Source organism: Balaenoptera borealis (assembly GCF_965194805.1).
Source record: "Balaenoptera borealis genome assembly, chromosome: 1".
NCBI classification, from domain to species: domain Eukaryota; kingdom Metazoa; phylum Chordata; class Mammalia; order Artiodactyla; family Balaenopteridae; genus Balaenoptera; species Balaenoptera borealis.
Genome location: NC_138860.1, coordinates 187,560,617 through 187,581,684, shown reverse-complemented (window position 1 = coordinate 187,581,684; position 21,068 = coordinate 187,560,617). Strand labels below are relative to the sequence as shown.

The following is a 21,068-nucleotide window of genomic DNA, read 5'->3' as shown; positions in this document are numbered from 1 at the left end:
TCTAAGTAGGGTTCTCCAAGACCCTCTGGACGCCCTCCTACTGCCCCCGAGCTACCCCTAACCATTCTTTTACCAGTTTCCCCTAAGGATGGAGAACCTGCCCCGCAGCCTGCCCAGGACGCTCAGCTTCCCTCTGGTTTGGACTCACGGTGTGACCTAGAAGCTGCTGTCCTTGAGGTAATCTGCAAGAGCTCTGCATTTGTCTTTTCTCCCAAATTAACATGTCTGATCCTCAAGTCAGGCCTCTGGGCGCTGCCCGAGCTGCTGGGGAAGGGCACGGGCTGCCCATCTCTCACCTCTTCCCAAACCGGCCCTTCCCCAGGGCTTACGCGACATCCTGCACAAACTCCTCTTCCCCTTCTGTCATGACACAAAGCCTCAGCTCTTGTAGAGGTGCTCCATCAATACTCAAGACGCGAGGACAGACAGACTGACGGACCAATTCATACACACACAGAGCATCCCTATGGGTCACTGAGGCCTTTTTATTTTGCACACAAAACCACCGGGGATCTTGCCTGTGGACGCCTCGGAGATGACAATGCAGATACACATGGCTCCAGACACTTGGTGGAAGCGAGGTGAGAAAAACAATGATTTGGGCCAATTATATAATTAGAGAGCTAGGGTTTCCAGCAGGGTTCCAGATGGTCAAGCTCGGCTTCTGCAGCAGGTCTAAGGAAGCAGTGAGAACGTCACAGGAAGGGGAGAGGGCAGTTAACTATCAGAGGCCCCTCAGAGCATCGGCGGGGGCCTCGAGCTGCCCAGGTGACATCAGGAGCAGGTCTAATTAGCCGACGAGTGACCGCAGGGCTCACCCGCACACAGCTTACTTAGCGAGGGGGTTTCTGAAGTTCCTGCCGGCAAACTTGGCCTTGCTGCCCAGTTCCTCTTCAATTCTTAGGAAGCAGAAAGATAGAGAGACGGGGAGAGAAAGAGAGAAGTCACACCTCAATGCAGTAAGTTTTCCCACCCAGAGAAGTGGTCAAAGACACATTTCCTGCCAGGAAGTTGGGGACCCAACCATCGCCCAGTCTGTCTAACTATTCCCCTAAACATGAGCTTCTTGGAGATGCCAGGAATAGAAGAGCATTCGGCTCTCTCCGTCCACCCAATTCACGCAACAAGCTGTCCACCGGCTGCCCCTTCGCCTTCCTTCTCTTCCCCCCAGTGTTTCTGAAGGACAAAGAAGAAGATATGGTAGGACTATTTCTTAGAATATTTAAAAAAATGTTTTTTCAATGAAAGGATAACCCAGTTTCTGCAACAAATGGCACAGGGAAATAAGGAGGGGGCACTCATTAGTGTGAACTCTGTTTGGATCCTGATATCAAAAAAAAAAAAAGGGTACTGATGTTACCACTAATCGTCGGCATCATCACTGTAGAGTGGTTATGTTAAAAAACAAAAATAAGTCCTTATCTGAAAGAAATATATACAAGTGAAATCATAAGATGCCTGAATTTGCTTTAAAATTCTCCATGAAAAAAGGGTGTAAAGAGACAAAACATGGAGGAATACAGACAGCTGGTGTATCCGGATAATGGGGAAGGGAGTACAATCTACTGTTCACTGATTTTTTTATAGGCTTGAAATTTTCCAGGATAAAGTTTCAAAGACGGGGTAATGTGGGAGGACTTATAAAATGGACGGTCCTTTTCCCTTCAAGACTGTAATAAAATAACAAAAGGGCAGATCTCCCTGTGTTTATAGGTGCTTCCCAAGGACACACTGAGACAAAAAAGGGGAGGGACCAGAACGTCAGAAGGCGCTGAAGAGTGGAAACCCTGCTGTTTGCCCTTTGGCAATTTTTCTTCCTCTCTCTGAGCTCTGGTATCTTTGTCCACAAAACAAGGGTGTAAAATGAGAGCATCAGTTGTCTAAAGGGGAGCCAGTTCCCTCTCCCACCAGAAGATGGCAGCATCGTGTGGAGCAGGCCCCGCTCTGGGCCAACGCTGCCAGGCACCTGACCCGTCCCAACCTAACATATCGGGCCAGGGCCCCTGCCCCACCCTCGTACCAGCCCCACAGGGCCAGGGGCTCCTCCTGGAGACCAAGCAAGCCCACACAGGCAGCGAAGGCAGCCGCTTTACCTGAGGATCTGATTGTACTTGGCCAAGCGCTCAGATCGGCACGGTGCACCAGTCTTGATCTGGAAGGAAGAAAGAAAGGCCACAGTTGCTTACAGTGGACGCTGAATCTTCATGGGCATTTTGGGCAAGGGGAGGGTGCCACGGCAGAGAGCCAGCAATTTCTTAAAGAGGATCCCAGGCCCTAGGAAGGAGGGGATAAAAGAGGCACCCAGGACCCCATTCTCCCCCCTGCTCCCCCAGTCTGTGCTCAGGAAGTAGAGGTCAGAGAGAGAAGCAGGGAGCACCCTTCACCCCAGGGAGCTCTTTACCTGCCCGGTGCACAGTCCCACCACCAGGTCGGCGATGAAGGTGTCTTCAGTCTCCCCGGAGCGATGTGACACCATGACGCCCCACCCATTGGACTGGGCCAGCTTGCACCTAGAAGCCAGGGACAACCAGATGGCATGGGTCCACTGTCTGGGCACTGTGGCCCCTTCTGGCCTCCTGAGGCCATGACCCATCACTCCCGGTGGGGGGCCCGGGGCAGCCCTGAGCTCCCAACTGCTGGGGAAGAGGGTAACCCTCGCCCTCCTCTGAAGGGCCCGAGGACCTTTCTCTGCTCTCTAGTCACGTTTGAAAAACTGGGTTCAGACTCCTCAAGGGAGAGAGACGTGTGTCTCCTGACAAACATTCTCCGTGTGATATTAAATCAGGAGTGTAGGGCCACCAAGTGGTCAGGATTAGAACACAACTGCCCAACGCCCCGATCCTCTAGGGGCCAAAGCTTACTTTAAACGCCACCAGGAGTTCCAGTCAGGAGGGCCCCCTCCCTCCGTGCAAGGGCACTTACGCCTGCAGGGACTCGGTCACGGAGCCGATCTGGTTCACTTTGAGCAGGAGGCAGTTGCACGATTTCTCGCTCACAGCCTTGGAAATCCGCTTGGGGTTGGTCACGGTGAGGTCATCCCCCACCACCTGGATTCCCGCGCTGGCAGTGAACTTCTGCCAAGCTTCCCAGTCATCCTGGTCGAAGGGGTCCTCGATGGACACCACTGAGCAGAGCAGGGCAGAGCGTGTTCCATCAGCGTGGCCTCCCAGGCTGCTGACCTGCAGCACCCCAGAGCCCCCTCCCGCCCTCCTTCCCGCCTCACCTGGCCTCCCAACCCCCTCCTGGGACCAGGACTGCAGTCACCTGCGATCCCGCAACCCCACAGTTGTTAAGTGGGAAACTTCCTGCCCAGGGTGGTTTGAGTTAAGCGCCACTGAGAGCAAAAACAGAGCTGTGGACCCAGAGGGGTGAAGACCGGGCTTCGGGTCCTGGCTCCGCTTCCACCAAGTTACTTAACGTTAAACGCAGGGACTTAGAGACGCCTCCCGGTCTGAACACCTGCTCCACCATTTGCTGTGTGCCCCTGGGCAAGTTCTAACCCACTCTGTGCCTGTGTGTCCCCTCTCCCGTGTGCATCAGGTGACGCAGAGCCTAGGAGCACCCAGTGGTCCTGGCTCTCAAGGCTCCTTTCCTGTCAGTGGAGCCGGGACCACGTTTGCTCAGGAGGCGATCACACCGCACCGCGGCTGGCCGGCTGCCCGCTCTGCAGCACCAAGCACCCCAGTGAAGGCTCCAGCCACTCGCACACCTGCAGCCGCCCGGGAGCACTCACCTGGGTGGTCCCTGATGAAGGACTTGTACAGGCTGGCCAGCTCGTCGGCTGTGATGTACCTGCTGGGGTCATCGGGGGACTTGAAGTCCAGGTCGTACTTGCCCGACCGGAAGAACTCAGAGGCAGCCACATCCATGCCGATGACGACCTTATCGGTGTAGCCGGCCTTCCCGATGGCGTTCTTCAGCAGCTCCAGGGCTGGAAAGAGATGGCGGTGAGAGTCTGGAAACCAGGAGGATGGAGACAAAATTCCCCTTTAACTCTGCCAAATGGGAATCGTACCGGAAGAGGAAGAGATGCTCTGGCCCCAAGCACCAGTTTCAAAGATTCCAGTTACTCTTTTCTGCTCTGGGGCAAGAAACCATTGGTCAGGGGCACTAGTGCATGGCCAAGTTGGAAATGGACCCTAAGAGGCTTTTTCACTGACAAATGCTCCCAAATTTAGCACCAAAGAACAGCTGTGCCGGCCAAGATACAGTGACCAGCTGAGACCAGCTGTCCCGCAGAACTAGCTTTAAATAGAGCCAAGGCTGAGATCCAAGAGGGAGCCCAGTGGACAGGGGGCCCGCACAGCGAGGCCCCCGCCCCTGCTCTGCTGTCCGGCCCAGGCTCAGGGTCGGCCTCGCTCAGCAGCGCTGCTGGTCGGGAAACTGACAGACACCGGCCCCTGTTCCACAACAAAGATCCCCAAGATTCAAACTGCGTGAAGGGCCACTTTTTATAGGTTAAAATAGCCGAACATCAGCAATTTCGTATGACTGACCCAAAGAGCAGGATGGACATTTTCTTTCACTAGCCATCCTTGAAGGCAATGAAATATGCTTGGAACCCTACTTTTTCTTCTAAAACAAAAAATTCATCCGTGAATTCTTTTCCTAAGACTTCTGTATTCTCTACTCAACTCTCACATTTAATCCTGTGCCTAAGGATTCAAAGCTAAATAAAGCCTGTGCAGCATTAGGGCGACTGGATGACCCGAAACGGTTACTGACAGCAGTCCTCATCGCAGCCAGCATCCTTGAACACGGAGCAGGTTGCAAACCTTTGCCATCGCTGGGGGAGCAAGGACGACAGCAAGAAAACGAACCGCCTCCCTAGCCCACCGACAGCCCAGTTTAAGCAAATCATCAGGCCGTTCAGAGGTCGAATTAATAAGAAAATTTCTCGTGATTTTTTTTTTTTTTTTTTTAAATGAAGCGCTAGCTCCCACATCTGCAGGGTTCTGCATTTTGCTACTTAATGAACGAAAGGTGGAAAGAGCAGCGCCCCTGAGGGCAGGCGTGGAAGGCTCGCAGACGCTGGGGGCGGTGCTCAGAAATCCAGGGGCTTCCTCCGGAGCCTCTACCTTCTTTGTTCTCCAGGATGTTGGGAGCAAACCCGCCTTCGTCTCCCACATTGGTGGCGTCTTTCCCGTATTTCTCCTTGATCACATTCTTCAGGTTGTGGTACACCTCCGCTCCGATGCGCATGGCCTCCCGGAAGTTTTCGGCCCCAATGGGGAGGATCATGAACTCCTGCATGGCCAGCTTGTTGCCAGCGTGAGAGCCCCCGTTGATGACGTTGAAAGCCTGTGGGGAGAGAGACAAGTACAGCTCCAGGCCCGGGGGGGTCGCGCCCCTCAGCAGCCCCCCGATGCCCAGGTGCACGGCTCCCACGTGGGGCCCGTGCGGCTCTGAAGCCACCAGGTCTCTCTGCACCGCGGTCACTACCACCACAAGTGCACACAACCCGACAAGGCAGGTACAATTTTCATCTCCCATCGACAATTAAGGAGATGGGTGCAGGGGGGCCGAGTCACCTGCTCAAGGTCACTCTTAGCTGGTGGCGGCGGAGTTATTTGCAGCCGAGACCCCCAGAGCCTGCTCTACCCGTGTGCTGGAGAGTCACCCGTGTATGAGGTCGAGCGGCGGGAGGTCTCGGGACCCCATGAGAAAGCGAACGCTCGCCACTCACCGGAACTGGCAGGATGACCTCGGCATTGCCAGCCAAGTCGGCAATGTGGCGGTACAGGGGCACCCCCTTCTCAACGGCGCCAGCCTTGCACACAGCCAGGGACACGCCCAGGATGGCGTTCGCACCAAACTTGGCTAGAACAGAACAGGTTATGTTAAGGGATTTCTTACTCACCAGCCTTCCCGCCTCCCCGCCTGCGCTACTGTGTGCACCCTGGATTGTATTCGGAACCTTTTCCTTTCTATCTCCTTTGCATATTCACACCAGAAATGCAATAGCCTTCCACGTAGGCTGCTTTTCCCCCCAAAGAGAAAGCCCTTTCTTTGGTCCATGGGACTCTGGAAAATTCCACAAATTGCTCGATTATATAAAGCACGAGCCTCTTCTGAGTAACCCTACATGCCTGCTGCTGTCAGCTAGCTATGCTCCTGATATTTAAAAATGTGATTTTTTAGAGTTAGGGGAGGACCGCAGACAGTTACGTAATTCATCGTTAGGGACGACACGACCTCTCCCCAAAGGACTTCAAGGGTCTTCAGGAGAAGCCACAATCTTCCTGGCAAAGACCCCACCTCAGGCCACTCACATTTATTTTCTGTGCCATCCATCTCTATCATCAGCTTGTCGATCTTCTCCTGCTCCACGACGTTCAGTTTCTACAGGGAGAGGGAGGATAAGCTGCTTGGGAGGGAGTGGTGCCTCTACCTGCATGCCCTGTGCCCTCCTGTCACAGAGCCATCAACCCTTGGAACCGTGCAAAGCCCAGATCAATTCTATGTTATCCATGTGTTTGGCAGGCAAAAAAAGGGGGAATGCCAAGAGAAAATGGGGAGACAGAACAATGCCCTTCACTTGCTTTAAGAGCATCAGGCATTTCTCCAAGCACGAGGGATCCGACAATGCATGGTCCTCATGTCATAAAGGGGAGTCTACTGAGGGAGTCCGAGGTCACGTTACACATGAGGCAGAACTGTCTGCTTCATGCTAAAGAAGGAATTACTCCAAAGCAGTGTGACTTTTGGGGCAGCAAATAACAGAATTCATTGTTCTTTACCATCAAAGTCAGTTTCTGCCGTCACTCGGCTGCCCTCAGTGACAGCAAACTCCATCATCTGATGGAAGATACGAGTTTTGTACGTAGTCCACAATCATTTAGCAAAATGTTTGACGACTGATGAAAATGACTATTTTTGGTGAGAGTATAAATAAAACTGGTGTCTTAAAAACTGGCTCAAAGTAATGTAATAAAAGTCGGCATTACTTTAAAAACTCCATAAGTGAATGATACCAGCATGTTATTTATAACGTTTCTTATATAAAAGCTAAAATATGAAAGAAAACCAGAATCTGTAAGTCCATCATGCCATGTTAACAATACGGCATCTTTTGCTTTCGTGACAAGGCATCTTTGGGTAAAGTTAGAAGCCACCCCAGCAGATGGCTTGAGGCCAACCCTCACCAAGAGTTAGACTGAAGTTTGTCTCCCCCAAGTAAAGAAAAATGTCCAGGAAAGCCCTGCTCACTGTCAGTCAGGCCAGGTGAGGGCACAGAGGCACAAAGAACAGCGGTGTGTGGAGGGCCCCAGGAGGCTGGGCCGGAAGGTGTGCGTGGCAAGGCAGTGCTGAAAACCTCCGCCTGGGGACCCATTACAGACAGCCACGTGGGCCAGGCCACAGCAGGCAAGCTGGGGAGAGGATCAGCAGAGGGGCCGCTTGCCCCCGGCGTACAGGGTGGAGCCGGGAGAGGGGCCATACCAAGGAGGACACACAGGCCGAGGCTGGGTTTGGACCCGAGAAAGGGCCATAGTTACGGAGAGTGGGGCTGGAGGGAGGATAAACGAGACCAAGCCCCAGACCCACTTCAGCTACAGCAGCTCCACTTTGATCTGTTTGACACATTGAGGTTTCAAGTAGGATTTTATATAACGGGAGTTCTGCTGTTTAAAAACACAGTAAATAATTCCACAGTTCATGAAAAATGGGTCAGTCGCCACGGATACTACATTTAACGCCCCTGAGAGCTGCTCTTAAAATCTGGATCTTAACTCCCCGAAGGTCAAGATGGCTGTGGGGAAACATCAAGGCTCTAAGAGCTTCCCGTCCCTCGGATCCAATTCCATGCGCTGTTAGCCATGGACACGTGGACAGGCAGAGGGTGGGTTAGGAAAGGCGAAGTTATTCGCATGCACGACAGGGAATCCAACTGGCTTCTTTAGCTCTCAGAATAAGCTCTTCCATGAACAGGAAAGCCTCCTGGGCTGGCCTGGGAGGCGCTTTGATAGCATTAATATACATTAGTTATCAGGAGGCAGGTCCTACCTTGCTAACCAGGGCAGGCGCAATAGTTTTATTGATGTGCTCAACAGCCTTTGAGACACCTGGAAGGAATAATCAAATCAAATTACCGACATTAATGAAAGACAGGCTTGAGCAGCATTGCTGGAGAGAACCACTCACCACGTTAACCCAGATATTCAGAGCCCACCAAAGACCTTCAATGGGACCTCCTTCAAATCCCCATCGCCCTCTCCCCCCCGGAATCGGAGGGCTTTCTGGCCCAGTCTGAGTGCTCTTACCTAGGACCCCCAAGGGTTAGAGCCGCACACAGAGCAACCATCCAGAATGTCTGAAGGGAGGTTAGTTGGCAAGACCATGCACTGGACAGGCCAGCTGCCGAGACTAAAGGACGCCCAATGTATGTGTTACCTGTGTGCACAGGGCTGGTGCCAGGAACTCGTTAATATACTTAATGGGTCTGGAGACACCTGACCAGTAGAGATGGGCAGAGAAGGAAAAAAGAAAGACTGAGAAGAGAACAGGCTGTGCAGGAGGCTGAGTGAGAGAAAGAGAGGAAACAGGAAGACAGGGAGAACGCTGCAGGGACCGTGCATCTGTCCTCATTACAGCCAGGGCACAGCACTGCCCTGCCGCTGTAGGCACGTAGGCCTGGGCCGCCAGCAAGGCCCCTGGGGAGAGCTCTCTGCACAAGCTGCCTCCCTCCAGTGGGGCGCTGCGACCCTGGCCCAGCGCCCCCAGCCCCACCTCGCCCTCGCCTCCTCCCCTGCGGCATTTTTGGACTCTTTCCTCATCGCCCTCCCTGGAGAGTTGGCAGTACACGTGCCCTCCACCTGTCTACACGTGTGGCCCTTCGGAAGACCACAAACCATGAACTGTCATGATATGCTTTTGCTTCCTCTCCAGAACCAATTCCCGTCCCCGTTGAGAATGCCCAGTCTAGCCCTATCTGCTTTTCTGTAGTTTGGGCACACAGGTTCTATCTACAGAAAGGTGAACACTGCCAACACAGTACCCAGCCCGTGTGCATACAGCCCAGCGGAGGCTGGCTCTGCCAGAGACCGAAAGACAACGACAGGCCATCAATGGTGAGCCATCAGCCAGGCCTTCGGGAGCTCTTCTCCTCCACGACTAGACCCTGAAGAGGCCTGATGGCCCGGAAGGCCCTCAGAGCCCTCCTGGAGGATGGGAGGCTGCTCCTTAGTACTAGATAACTTGTCTTCTTCTTCTCCCACATCCTCTGACCCAACCAGGAGTTCTTCACAGATTGGAGACAAACCGCAGTAGAAGTAAGTGTTAAAATGCCTGCCCTGAGCGCAAGGGTCAGGGATGCTGGAACCAATCAGCCAGCTCTCCCAGCTCCTCCACGTGCGGCGCCCACACTCTGGGCCGAATCAGAGGCCTGCTACCCTCAAACGCAAGCCGTGGGGAGCAGGAGGCAGGCTGTGGCTGCCGGGGGCCGGCCTGGGCTCGGCGCTTACCTTTGCCCATGTAGCGCGTCTTGTCGTTGTCCCGGAGCTCCAGGGCCTCGTAGATACCAGTTGAGGCGCCACTGGGCACAGCAGCTCTGAAGAGACCTGGATGTGGAGAGAGGAGGGCGAAAAACAGTTAACGACTAAGAAACAGCTCCCGCCCTCGCCCAAGTCCCTCCCCGCTCACAGAGGGCAGCTGCCCTTAGGAAGGGTTACTTCCTCCCAACGACGGCAAGACTCAGCCGGGCTGCTCCTCCCGCCTTTCATGCTGTTAGGGTTCTGCACGGCAGACACTACAGCACAGCTGACGAGCTTCTCTAAAGAAAAAGGTCTAGAGCAGAGCTTCTCAGATTTTAACGTGCACATGTATCACCTGTGGGTTAAAGTGCAGATTCCAAAACAAATGGGAGGTCTGAGCCCACACCTCTCAAAGCTCCCCACTGGGGCCCCGGAGCTGGGCCGTGGACCACCCCCAGCAGCGCGGCCTAAAATACAATGCAAGCCACCTACGGGATTGAAGCTTGTCTAGCAGCTAGTAACCCACGAAAACACTGGGCTATTTTAGACAGTCCAGCTGTAGAGCACCGTGGCCAAGCTTCCCTCAGGCCAGTGAGATGAGGCTGCTAGCTTTCCAGCCTTGAAAGCGCTGGCTCAAGAGGTAGCTCTACAGCTCACCTGCCTCAGCTTAGGGAGCAATAAATGCTATTTGGGGGTTCTCTGCATAACAGGAAACCAGAAAACAGGACAGACTGGAAGAGAAGAGGAATAAGCACAGTAACACTAGGACCCGATCAAGCATGCACTGCACAATCCTGCAGACATAGAAACCAGCTGCCTGGTTAAGCCTAGACTGTGGAGCAGAAAAACGGCAAAGCTTCTTGAAGAAGGACAGACAGTGCCAAGAAAGGTACTGCAGAAATCGGTTACACAGGGCAGAAGGGTTAGGGGAGCAGGAAGTGTGGGCAGCCTCTTGAATCTCCTTGAAACCGTTAGGGATTTCCCCATCTGAGGTATGCGGGAGATGTGAAGGGAAATGAACTAAGAGGAAAAACCCAACCAAGTATCGCAGTCATACTTGGTTGCATGCCTGTGCCACCGCACCGACTGTGCGACCAGCAGGACACACGTTCTTCTCGGCACAGGCCCTGGCTTTCTCTGTATCCATCAGGCGCTGGACCAGGTGAAGAAATGAGGAAAGCAAGAGTGACCCTAATGTCAACTATGGACTTTGGGTGATGATGTGTCAACGCAGGTTCGACTGTAACAAAGGTACCACTCTGGTGGTGGCGGTGATAGTGGGGACAGGGGGTAGACAGGAATGCTCTGTACCTTCCACTCAATTTTGCTGTGAACCTAAAACTGGTCTAAAAAATAAATTCTAAGAAAGAAAGAAGTGATGAAACGTTCTTAACAAATTTATGACTTCCTGTTATTTTTTTCTTTTCTTGAAAGGATTAAGACACATAAGAGAAAGTTCCATTCATTTAAATGTCAAAAGACATTAATTTTAGTCATTTTAAAGAGTTTCAAAGAAAACTCCCCCTCCCAACAATCTTCTAGTGTCCTGGGTCTTTTTTCGTTGTTCAAAGTCCATTAATTTCCAAGTGGAAAGTTCCACTCTCTGACTAAGTGTGCCAGTTTCATAAGCTGAAAGGAAATTCTCACCATCTTCTGAGAACACACGGCATTTGCCACAAGGCACATGCCCAGAAGCAATCGTGTTCTGAGGGCACCCCGACAGTAACCAAAGGCAGACTCCTGCCCAGTGAATCTCGACTCGAGGGGCCTTCATTTTCTGGGCAAGGGGGAAGGGAGGACAGGAAGGGAAGGCTTCCACAGCCAGGCCTGTGATTCAGACCATGACTCAGCTCTGACTGGCAGGCCTGTGCTCAGCACCACTGGGTGATTCTGCCTGAAGTTCCTTTTCCAGCTTCAACCATTTAGAAAACAGCAGAGACATTGCTGGAGGTAACGCAGGGCTAGGGAAGCACTACAGTTTCTTAAAGTAAAAAAGAAAAATGGGGGAGCTTTTAAGGGTTCCCATTCTATTCTTTTCTCACGTGGGCAAATTCTTCCTACGAGGACTTACAGCCAGGTAAAAATATGAGCCTCTGGAATGTTCCAACACCCCAAAGTAAAAACTGTCCCGGATCCTCTAAGAGTGATTTCTGGAAACGGAGATAAGAGCGCTATATATACCCTTGTACTCCCCTAATCTCTTTCCTTTTCAAGGAAGAAAGATCCATCCTATCACGCCGCATCTACGTATTTGGTCACAGCAAGCTGTGAAGCAAACTAGTGATAGGCCCTTTTAGGGACAAGGTTATCACATTACCTCCCCACCTCACTGACCTAGCAGCCAACCTGTGTTCTGCTCTATGTACCAAGAAGCACCAAGACAAGGACCTCTTGCCTTAAAACCCTCCCAACCTGCCCCCAGTGGGGAACCACAGCCGACCAGCATGTGCAGACCAGAAAGAAGGGCTTTTACCACAACAGACGTTTTCTTGCCTAAGGCTCTGTCATTTGAAGTTTTAAAAAATGGAGTGTGGTGCTAGGGACTATAGAAACAAAGGCGGCCCATACCTTTTGAGGTGTAGAGATCAACCTCAACAGTGGGATTCCCACGAGAGTCGAAGATCTCTCTGGCGTGGATCTTGAGGATAGACATGGTGAATTTCTGTGGGGAAGCACAGTCCATATTTTCCATAAACCATAAGGCAGCCTCGACTCATTATGCAAGGGGTCACTTCTGAGGATCCCTAGACTAGAAAGAGTCTGCATAAACTAAAAACTGGATGTAGGAAGGCTGACTGGAGTGGGAGAAAATGCCTGCTGGAGAGCACTGGGAATTGTTCCTAAAAAGTAGGTAGGGGCAGCTCTGCAAGGCCCTAGTAGTTCAGGTCTTGTCCTACAGGCAAAGCAAGCCCGGCAGTGCGCGTGCTGACGGGCAAGATTCACACGTTGATGGCGTGCAGAGTGTCTGAAGAAGAGAGTCTGAAACTGGCTGTCATCAGTTACCAACGAGGGTAGGCGCGGGGCCATGGGAAAGGGACCAAATCAGGACCAAGGGGACGTGAAGGCCACAAGCAAACCCATCTAGGATTTAAAAAAAAAAAAAGGGTGGGGGGGGGGTGACCAGGAGGAAAATCTGGTTTGTAGTGGAACAGTGAATTAAAAGTTGGGAACACAGTTCATCAAGTAAAACCTGAGGTAGCAGGAGAAGGCTCAATTGGTCGATGTTGGATAATCAGTTAGAAATTCTGAGTCTGGAGGCCAGAAATGAGCTCCTTGGTCTATGTGCTGTGATCTTTGCCAATTTCTGAGCCTTTCAAACCTCACAGTACTTGGGCCTTCAGCAAGACAGGGCACACAAATAACATTATCTAGTCAGTGTTGCTTTCAATGGGCATTTCACCCCACTTAAAAAACTTAATTATGAAATGTCGTGATCTGTAACTAGAGAAAGGATTCTATCTTTGAGCACCAGGATCAGGATACGCCAAGGGAAGAGCTTTCCTTTGAAAACACCTTTAGAAAGAAGGGGAGGGGGGTGGTCTGCAGCCACAGAGAACAAATATCAAGAGCTCAAAGAAAGCCCCTTTCTTGCTTTTTTCTCCCAGAGGCTCTCCAAGGAACAACAGAATCGAACAACTTGTAGGACTGAAGTGGAGAGGAACCAAATCAGTGTTTGGAAGCCATTATCTAGCTGGGCTCCTCTCCATTATCTTCTCTGGAATGTTCTGAAGCAGCAAATGGCATCTTTTTAAGTTTCAAAATTAGATACTGAAGTCACTTCTGTGGCTTTGTTTTTTCTTTGTAACAATGGAGTTTTATTCATTAGCCAATAAAAAGGTATCTAGTTTTTAATCTCAAAAAGGCAAATTTGTTTAAAATCTTTTAAGTTTTAAAATTTTAGTTAACTTTGAGTTTTGGCAAATCATATACCCGTGTAACACTGACCGCCCCAAAAAAGTCCCCAGAGGCCATTTCCAGTCACTGCTCCCCCTGCATCCCCAGGCCACCACTGATTTACCTCATAGATTTTAGATGCACTTTTAAGCACATCTTCATTACACTTCTTCATCATACAGTTATAAGATTTCATTTCTGGTTTTATTTTAGTGATATAAGACAAGGCAGTCGACTGATTTCACGATGTGAAAATAAAATTCAACTTATCTTGAAATTAGGTAGTAAAACTTTTCTCCGAAGTCATTAAAATGCAGGGAGCACAGGCAGGGCGGAAGGTGGGTCTGACTAGGAGCCTGCACAGCCTTTTATCTGCCTGGACTGAAGCCCGGACCAGGGGCGGCACGAGCACACCGGGCAGCCGGGGCCTAGGTGTGCCCCGGAAGCAGGTCAGCCGGCTGCCCACACCGCCCAGGGGGAAGACCACATTGCCGAGGAACCAGCGAACAGGAAGTTTTCTCAAAGTACATCCTTTCTATGTCAGATCAGGGGCCGACTGTTGGTGGCCAGCCCCGGGGAGCAGGGAGCGCCTCGTGCCCGACTTGAGCGAGGTCGCCTGCAGGGCTTCCAATGACCCCACGGCTCTGCTGCAGTCCCCTCCAGATCAAGTGCCTTCTGAAGGCAGATCAGTCCCTGCTCATTCCGGAGCAGGGACGGGCTGGACACTCAGGCGCCAGGCCGAGGGCCACCAGCGGGAGGCAGGGGCGCGGGGCCGGGGGTGGGGTGGCCTGCAGCTTCCCGGGCCTCTCTCCTTTTCCGGCCCCCTTTCTCCATTCTCGGAAGAGCCTGGCTTTAATGAGCACGCGGGTTAGGCCTGGAGCGCTCGCCACACCTTCCACCCTCACCGCCTGCTGTCCTGGTGACCGCGTGTTCTACCTCTAACCTCCCGAGACAGTGACGCGGCCCCGTAACTCGTAATCACAGGCTGAGCTGCACCTTCGCCTCCGGAGAAACCGGGCGCCGCGCCCCCGCCTCGGGCCGCGACTCCGGCCCGGGGAGGCCGCTCGCGCGCGCCGACCCGCCCCTTCCCCGCCGAACCCCCGGGCACGCCGTCTGAGGGGCAGGAGCGCCCGCGGGCCCGGGGCACCCACGCGCCGCCTGCCCGGGCGCTTGCTCGGCAGCCCTTCCTTGAGTCCTCACCCGGCCGCCTGAGGTCGCCGCACGAGAGAGAAGCAGAGGGTGCTGCGGTCGCCGAGGGCGAGCGTTAACGCGCAATGTCCGGACGTTCCAAGTCCCGCGAGCTCGTCTCCGCTCCGCCGGCCTGGACTTCCTGCCGAGCTCGAGGGGACCCCGCCCACTTCCCGCCCCTCAAGCCCACCGCCTCCGCGCTGCCTCGCCATTGGCCCAGCGCGCCGTCACTCGGGCCCTCGCCTCCGAGGGAGGGGTGGGACTGCGGGCGCCGGGAACTGGAAGAGGGGGCGACGTCTCGGGTAGTTGGGGCGGGGTCGGGCTGGGCGCCCCCACTCCCCCGCGGCTATGTCGGCATGCGGGCGAGCCCCCGTCCCCCTTCGCTCCCGCCCGCCGCTGGGACCCGCGGCTGAGCGGAGTCTGTGGCGCCGGGGCCTCGGGGGAGGGGCGGGGCGGCGCGGCCGGCGCGGCCGGCATGAGGGCTCGGGGCTCCGTCACGTACTCCGAGTCCCGCACGCACGCCGCGTCGCCCCGGCGCCGCACGTCCGGCCCACGACCCTGGTGACGACCTTCGCGGCCCGCCCTTCCCGGCCGCCCCACCCGTCGCCCCTCAGCGCGGTGCCGGAGACCCCGGCGCCCTGGAGACGTTGGCGGCCGCGCGCCCGGACCCCGCTCCCGGGCCGCGGGGTCGCGAGCCCGGCCACGTGTGCCCACCCGCGCCTGCGCCCTGCGCGCCCGGCTGCCCTCCCGCCAAGGTGACCCGGTCCCTTTGTCCTTGCGTCGGTCACACAGGAGTTATTAGGCCAAGAGCCGAAAGAATGTTCGCTTTCCCTTAATTACAGCGCTTCCTATGTGCCAGGCACTCCTCCACGTGCGTGCCCAGGGTTAGTTCATTCTTCGGCTCTTGTTAATGTTGGATCTTGAAAGTAAGCTTCTATACCTCCCTTTCCCATACATGTGAACCATACTTGTACTGATTTGGGAATGGAATTTCACACAGACTCGGGGAATTTCTCAAAGTTCAAAACAGGTAATATTCCAGAGTAGTCTGACGAATGAAAACCAGGCAAGAGTGGGTGCAGTTATTTTCCCCTTCTGATGAAGAAAGAACTGATACCCATTTCAGATCAGTTCTACAGCACATCTCCCCCCGACCCCGCAAAACACACTCAAGGAAGGGCTTCGTTTTCTAATAGAGTTGTTTTTGTATTTTCTTAGCGCTCCTCTTGGTCTGTAAGTCTGTGAGCTAAAACAATGTCGTACATCGCCATACTTAACCCGTTGCCTTACATGGAGAGATTTCGAGTGTATATTTGATTTTAATTATTATTTCTTCTGGTCAGCTGCAAAAACTGCTTTTATTCCTTAATTCCTAGCCTTGGGTAAAGCTGAAGGCCTACTGAGTCCACTGTATTTGTTTTCCATTGACTAAGGAGAAAGAACTTTAGGATTAAATTCAGCAAAAAAGCAACAAGGAAATTGTAAAATGTTTCCTAAAGAATTATGTGAATTTTGCAAGCAGTTTGTGATTTCCCCAGCAATACACTGGTGTTTCAGACTGCTTAAGACCAAGATCCCAGCCCCATGACTCAGCAGCTAAATCAACAGCCACCATCTGCTAAACCTTAAGAACTCAACAGAAATCAAGACACTTAGAACTCTTATTTTCAGAGCAATTCTAAGGTGTGGCCCTGAAAGGGCTCCAAAACAATCTTTCGTTTTATGTTAAAATGGTTAGAGAGATAAAGATAGAAAGACATAGCTCTTATAACAGTTCTCTGGCCACAACCAGTGATTCCTAGCAGGAAATCAGATGTAGAACATGATCTCAGACCGCTACTGTTGCAAGATTCTTGGAGGCCACAGCACAGTGTTCTGAGCCAGCACTTCGACCTCAAATTGTAGCTCAACTGTTAATGAGAGGTGCCCTCAGATCCTTTCCAAAATCCACAAGCTGCCAAATGCCCTGCCTGTCTCTACAGCTCCTGAGGCTTTGCTAGCAGGCTGTGGGACTCGTGTGCGCCTTCAGTCCAGTGCAGGGGCATTTACCTTGTTACAGGCATTTAGTTGACAGTATGCTTATTGAGCAGTTTTAGTGCAGTGGCATACCAAAGGCTGGTGGGCAGGGAGGGGAAACGTGTGTGCAAGGCTATTATCAGAAGACCACACTCCAGGTAGTGCCTGCATGACATTTGCAGGGGGACATCAGAATTGAGGGAAGATGAATCTGCAGCAGCCTATGACCCACCTGGATTACTGACCGATTCTATCTGTGGTCTGCGCACCCCTGGTTGAAAACTGCTGGTCGGTGGAGAAAGTGACATACCTCTTTTGGAAGGCAGGTCTTTAGACAGATAGGAAACTTCTGGGTTGGAGAAGCAGCCCAAGGGAGATCCGATGAGTGAGGAAGGCCCTCAGGGGATCTAGGTGGATCGCCCCTCCCCTTAACAGACTAGGAAGTTTTTGTGTTTGTTTACCACTGAGGACAAAGAATGTCGCCTGCCTTATCAGTAAACAAAGGATGTTACAGCCATCAAGTCATCAGCCACTGTAGCCACCTCCAGCACTTTGAAGGGATTCAGGATGGAGAAGAATAAGATACTGGCCCTAGATAGTTAAGGTGCATCTCAAAAGAATAATTTCATTTAGCCCGGATTCTTGTATCTTCCCATACACAGAAAAGTACTAAATTCATTAATTTGAGATGTCCGGTTTTTCTGTAATTAGCAGTAATCTCTTGCTGTTCAACTACCTGGGTCTTTTTTTTGCAAAAACTTCTATATATCCTGGTTCCTCCCGTACCTCTTTGGAATAGTCCCTCAGAGCTATCTGAGAGGCTGTATCCTGTGCTTAAGCCCTCAGTAAGTCCACTGAATAGAACATAATCCTCAACTTTTAGATTGTGCATTTTTCCCCATTCTACACCACTAAATATTTAACATATACCAAAGACTGCATAAAGTATATCTGATGTAAAAAATAATAAACAGAAGTGTACCCAACTTACCAGCTTAAGAAGTGGGATACTGGCAATGCCATTCACGTGCCCTGTGTATTCTTCCCTGGCCCCAGAGGTAACCACTGTCCTATATTTTGTGTTTATTTTCCCCTCACTTTTCTTTGTGGTTTTTAAATATTTTTTGAACTTTATATAAATGGCATCATACTGTTTCTAGCCTTTGCTACAATTTTTTTTTGCTCAACTTGACATTTGTGAGCTGTAGATGGTTTGTTTCAGTGCTTAATAGTATTCCATTGTGTGACTATCACACGTTTTCCTGTCAATGTACATTTGAGTTTCCCAGTTCTTTTTTTCTTGTTAATACCAACACTGCAACTATGAATTTTGTTGCAAATGTCTCCTGAGTACAGGTACAAGAAAGAGTTTCTCTAGGGCAAATACCTAGGACACACACCTGGACATGGAATTCCTGGGTCATGGGTATAAACATCTTCAACTTTGTTTTCCAGAGTATTCGTATCTTTATGTACTTCCACCAGCAGTGTATACGAGTTCTGACCTAGATGGAAAAAAATAAAATTCAGCTCTTCCTTTGCAATTCTTTTCTAGAAATTTGATTGATTTTTTTTTTTTTTCTGCACGGCATGTGGGATCTCAGTTCCCGGACCAGGGATCGAACCTGTGCCCCCTGCAGTGGAAGCGTGGAGTCTTAATCACTGGACCGCCAGGGAAGTCCCTACTGATTTTCAATTTAACATCCTTTCCAAGTCCTTTGCTTAAGGAAACCCTTGTGCCCTCTGTGTAAGTTACAGTCAGCATTCTACCCTTATGATGGCTTTGAGGGCACCTCTTAGGGCTCCCTGCTGTCAACAGCGCCTCACAAAGTCAGCTGTAGAAGTAGGGACTGGGCAAGGCAGACGCTAGGGAGGCAGAAGGGAGAGCACAGTATGGTTTTTAAACAAAGTCATTGCTAGGAGGGCATTTATCAGGGGTGCCCAAATGAGGGGAGTAAGGAGCAGAGAGATTAAAGAAAGAAACCCCAGGAGTCTCAGGGAAACCAGGAGCTTCCCGGAGGAGCTAATGAAGAGGGGCAAATGGGCACTGAGAGGGCTCTGCCCCAGCAACAGAAAATCTCAGGGAAGAGTTGCTGTCCTGTGTCAGAAAGCTCTGCGTGGATCCTCTGTGCCTCAGCTCCTTAATTTCTGAAATGGGTGTGAAAAGACCACCCTCAGGAGGCAGTTTTGAGCCGCACCAGCCCTCTTACCATCAGTTTGGGAATCATTGCTTACAGCTGGAATGGAGGCCTGCAAGGCACTGATATCTCTAAATAGCAGCTGCGTTCGGCCCCCTTCCCCAGCAGTTTCCCTTTTCATCTCTATCTCTCCCCATCCTCTTTTTCTCACAGTTCTTAAGGTTGTCTCTTAAAGGGAGGCCCAGGGCAGCTGCAGCCCGGGGGCCAAGAAACCCCAATCTGCAGTCACCAGGTTGGCAGCCCTGCTAGAGGCTGGAGCACCAGACCCTCGGATGGCCCGCTCCAAAAATGCCAGTCGCTGTGAAGGAAAGAGAAGTCCTGTAATAGGGAAGACTCCATATTAGATCTGTTTCTTTTACTTTAACCCTTGTATTCTATTGCTTTTGCTTTGCGTTAAGAATGTTGCCTACAGTGCATTCCCTGGCGGTCCAGTGGTTAGGACTTAGCGCTTGGCGCTTTCACTGCTGGGGCCCAGGTTCAATACCTGGTCCGGGAAATAAGATTCTGCAAGCCTCGTGGTGTGGCAAAAAAAAAAAAAAAAGAATGTTGCCTATAGCCTGAAATATACAGGATAGTTCATTCTCAAGGCTCTGACCTTTAAGGGTATAACACTTTCCCATTTATATAGAGATTAAAAGTTGCAGAACAGAGAATAACATTTGTCTTGTTGGAGGTTTACAGGAACATCGTGACCTGACCTACGTGGACGGCTACAAGAGCAAAGGAGTCTGACACCAAGAAGTCTGCAGCAGCCAACCATGCCCCTCCCTCAACTGGCCTTTAAAAATGCTTTGCTGAAATCCTTTGGGAGTTCCGGGTTTTGGGGGCATGAGCCACCTGTCTCCTTGCATGACCCTGCAGTCAACCTTTCTCTGTTCCAAACTCTGACGTTTCGGTATTGCTTGGCCTCAGAGCGCACTGGGCACACGAACTTGCTTTCGGTAAAAGTCAGACGATGCAGTGTGTGAGCTCCAGATGGAAAAACAGGAGCCAAGTTCTTCCTTCAGAAGGAAGTGGCCCCTTGTGATTCGCTGAGAGTAGGGTTTCCACGGAGGCTTTGCATGGATGGCCTGATAATGAGAAATTCCTCCCTCCTCCTATCAGTGACTGATAACGTTACTGAGGCCATGTTATCTGCCAGGTGTAACTCATTTAATCCTGCTCCGTGTGGTCATCTCTGCTTTTCAAAGCACAGAGAGGTGAGCTGAGCTGCCCAAGCCTGAAGCTAGTGAATAGAGGCGTGGGGTCGTGGGTCAGGGGTCAGGGGTCAGGGGTCGGGAACCAACCCAGGCAGCCTGGCTCCTCAGGCCTCGCCCCCAACCATCCAGCATCCTGCTCTTCCGAGATGAAGTTCACTTTGACCTTGGATATGGATGAGATGCCGCGACACTAAACTTAGCCCAAAGAGCCCCCCCTGAATTTGCACCTCTAAGCCATGACTATAACCATACACAGAATTTAACTGTAGCAGCATCAGGATTTGAGAAGCAGGACTCAGGAAGGTTTCGTGTCTGCTAGATACTGTGTTCTCTCGCAAATAAATTTGCAGCCAGAAGGAGAGAGCAGCCCACAGAATGGGAGCGGCAGTTATATTGTATGGCAATTCGAGTTCCAATCACAAAATGTCCCCAACCCCACACTCGTGGTGGCATTTGCTGGCATTTCCTAAACAAAAGGGTAGAAACTCTCTGATTTTCTACAATCTTTGACAGTTCCCTTGAAGCAAGATCCCTGGTCCTCCTACATTGGAATTCCCTGACTGATCTGGTGTTTCATTTGTTTGTTTCCTGGTGGCCAGGAAAGTGAGGAGGAGAGAGCGGATTTCAGCACAACATTTGTCAGAGTCCATCAGGATATTCTTGTGGCCAGAAGAGCAATGCAGACTGCAGCCAGGCGGGGCGGTGGGGGTGGGGGGTTAGACCTGGCTGCATGGGTCTCTTAAGGGGCTGATCTCAGACTGAAGGCTCGCCCCTGGACGAGTGTGGCGAGGACACGCAGCTGTAAATCCACAGATCAGCAGAGCTGGGCGGGACAGCTGCCCTAGTGAAGGGCTGACTCAGGATTCACACCAGAAGGGCCAAGCAAGGTGCCAGGCCGATGAAGTGCCCCCTTTTCTGGAGCTTATGAGTGCCTGCCACTTTCACAGAACCATTGGAAGGATTTCGCAGACTGGGCAGTCCTTGGCCACCTCCACACAACTGACTGGACCGAGGATTAGCACCACATCTCTCTCTTTTTATAAGCAAGTCACACGGGATTTAAAGCCCACCTTAATCTAATATGACCTCATCTTAATTTGATT

The 21,068-nt window shown here is 51.8% G+C and overlaps 1 protein-coding gene across 2 annotated transcripts; it reads right to left on the bottom strand.

Annotated features, from left to right (window-relative positions):
- Nucleotides 1–465: 465 nt before the first annotated feature.
- On the bottom strand, nucleotides 466–14,722 carry ENO1 (enolase 1). Of its 2 annotated transcripts, none has more exons than XM_082390758.1 (12): nucleotides 14,565–14,722; nucleotides 12,039–12,132; nucleotides 9,462–9,557; nucleotides 8,392–8,450; nucleotides 6,273–6,342; nucleotides 5,687–5,820; nucleotides 5,079–5,301; nucleotides 3,734–3,931; nucleotides 2,923–3,124; nucleotides 2,402–2,510; nucleotides 2,094–2,152; nucleotides 466–899 (listed from the first exon to the last, which is right to left on the bottom strand). In XM_082390758.1, exons 2-12 carry the CDS (start codon nucleotides 12,121–12,123, stop codon nucleotides 830–832), a joined length of 1,305 nt encoding a protein of 434 aa, XP_082246884.1. In that variant the 5' UTR covers nucleotides 12,124–12,132; nucleotides 14,565–14,722; the 3' UTR covers nucleotides 466–829. The 2 variants fall into 2 exon arrangements, with proteins under 2 accessions (XP_082246884.1, XP_082246883.1); XM_082390757.1 differs by lacking the exon at nucleotides 8,392–8,450 and adding an exon at nucleotides 8,005–8,063.
- Between the last annotated feature and the right edge of the window lie 6,346 nt (nucleotides 14,723–21,068).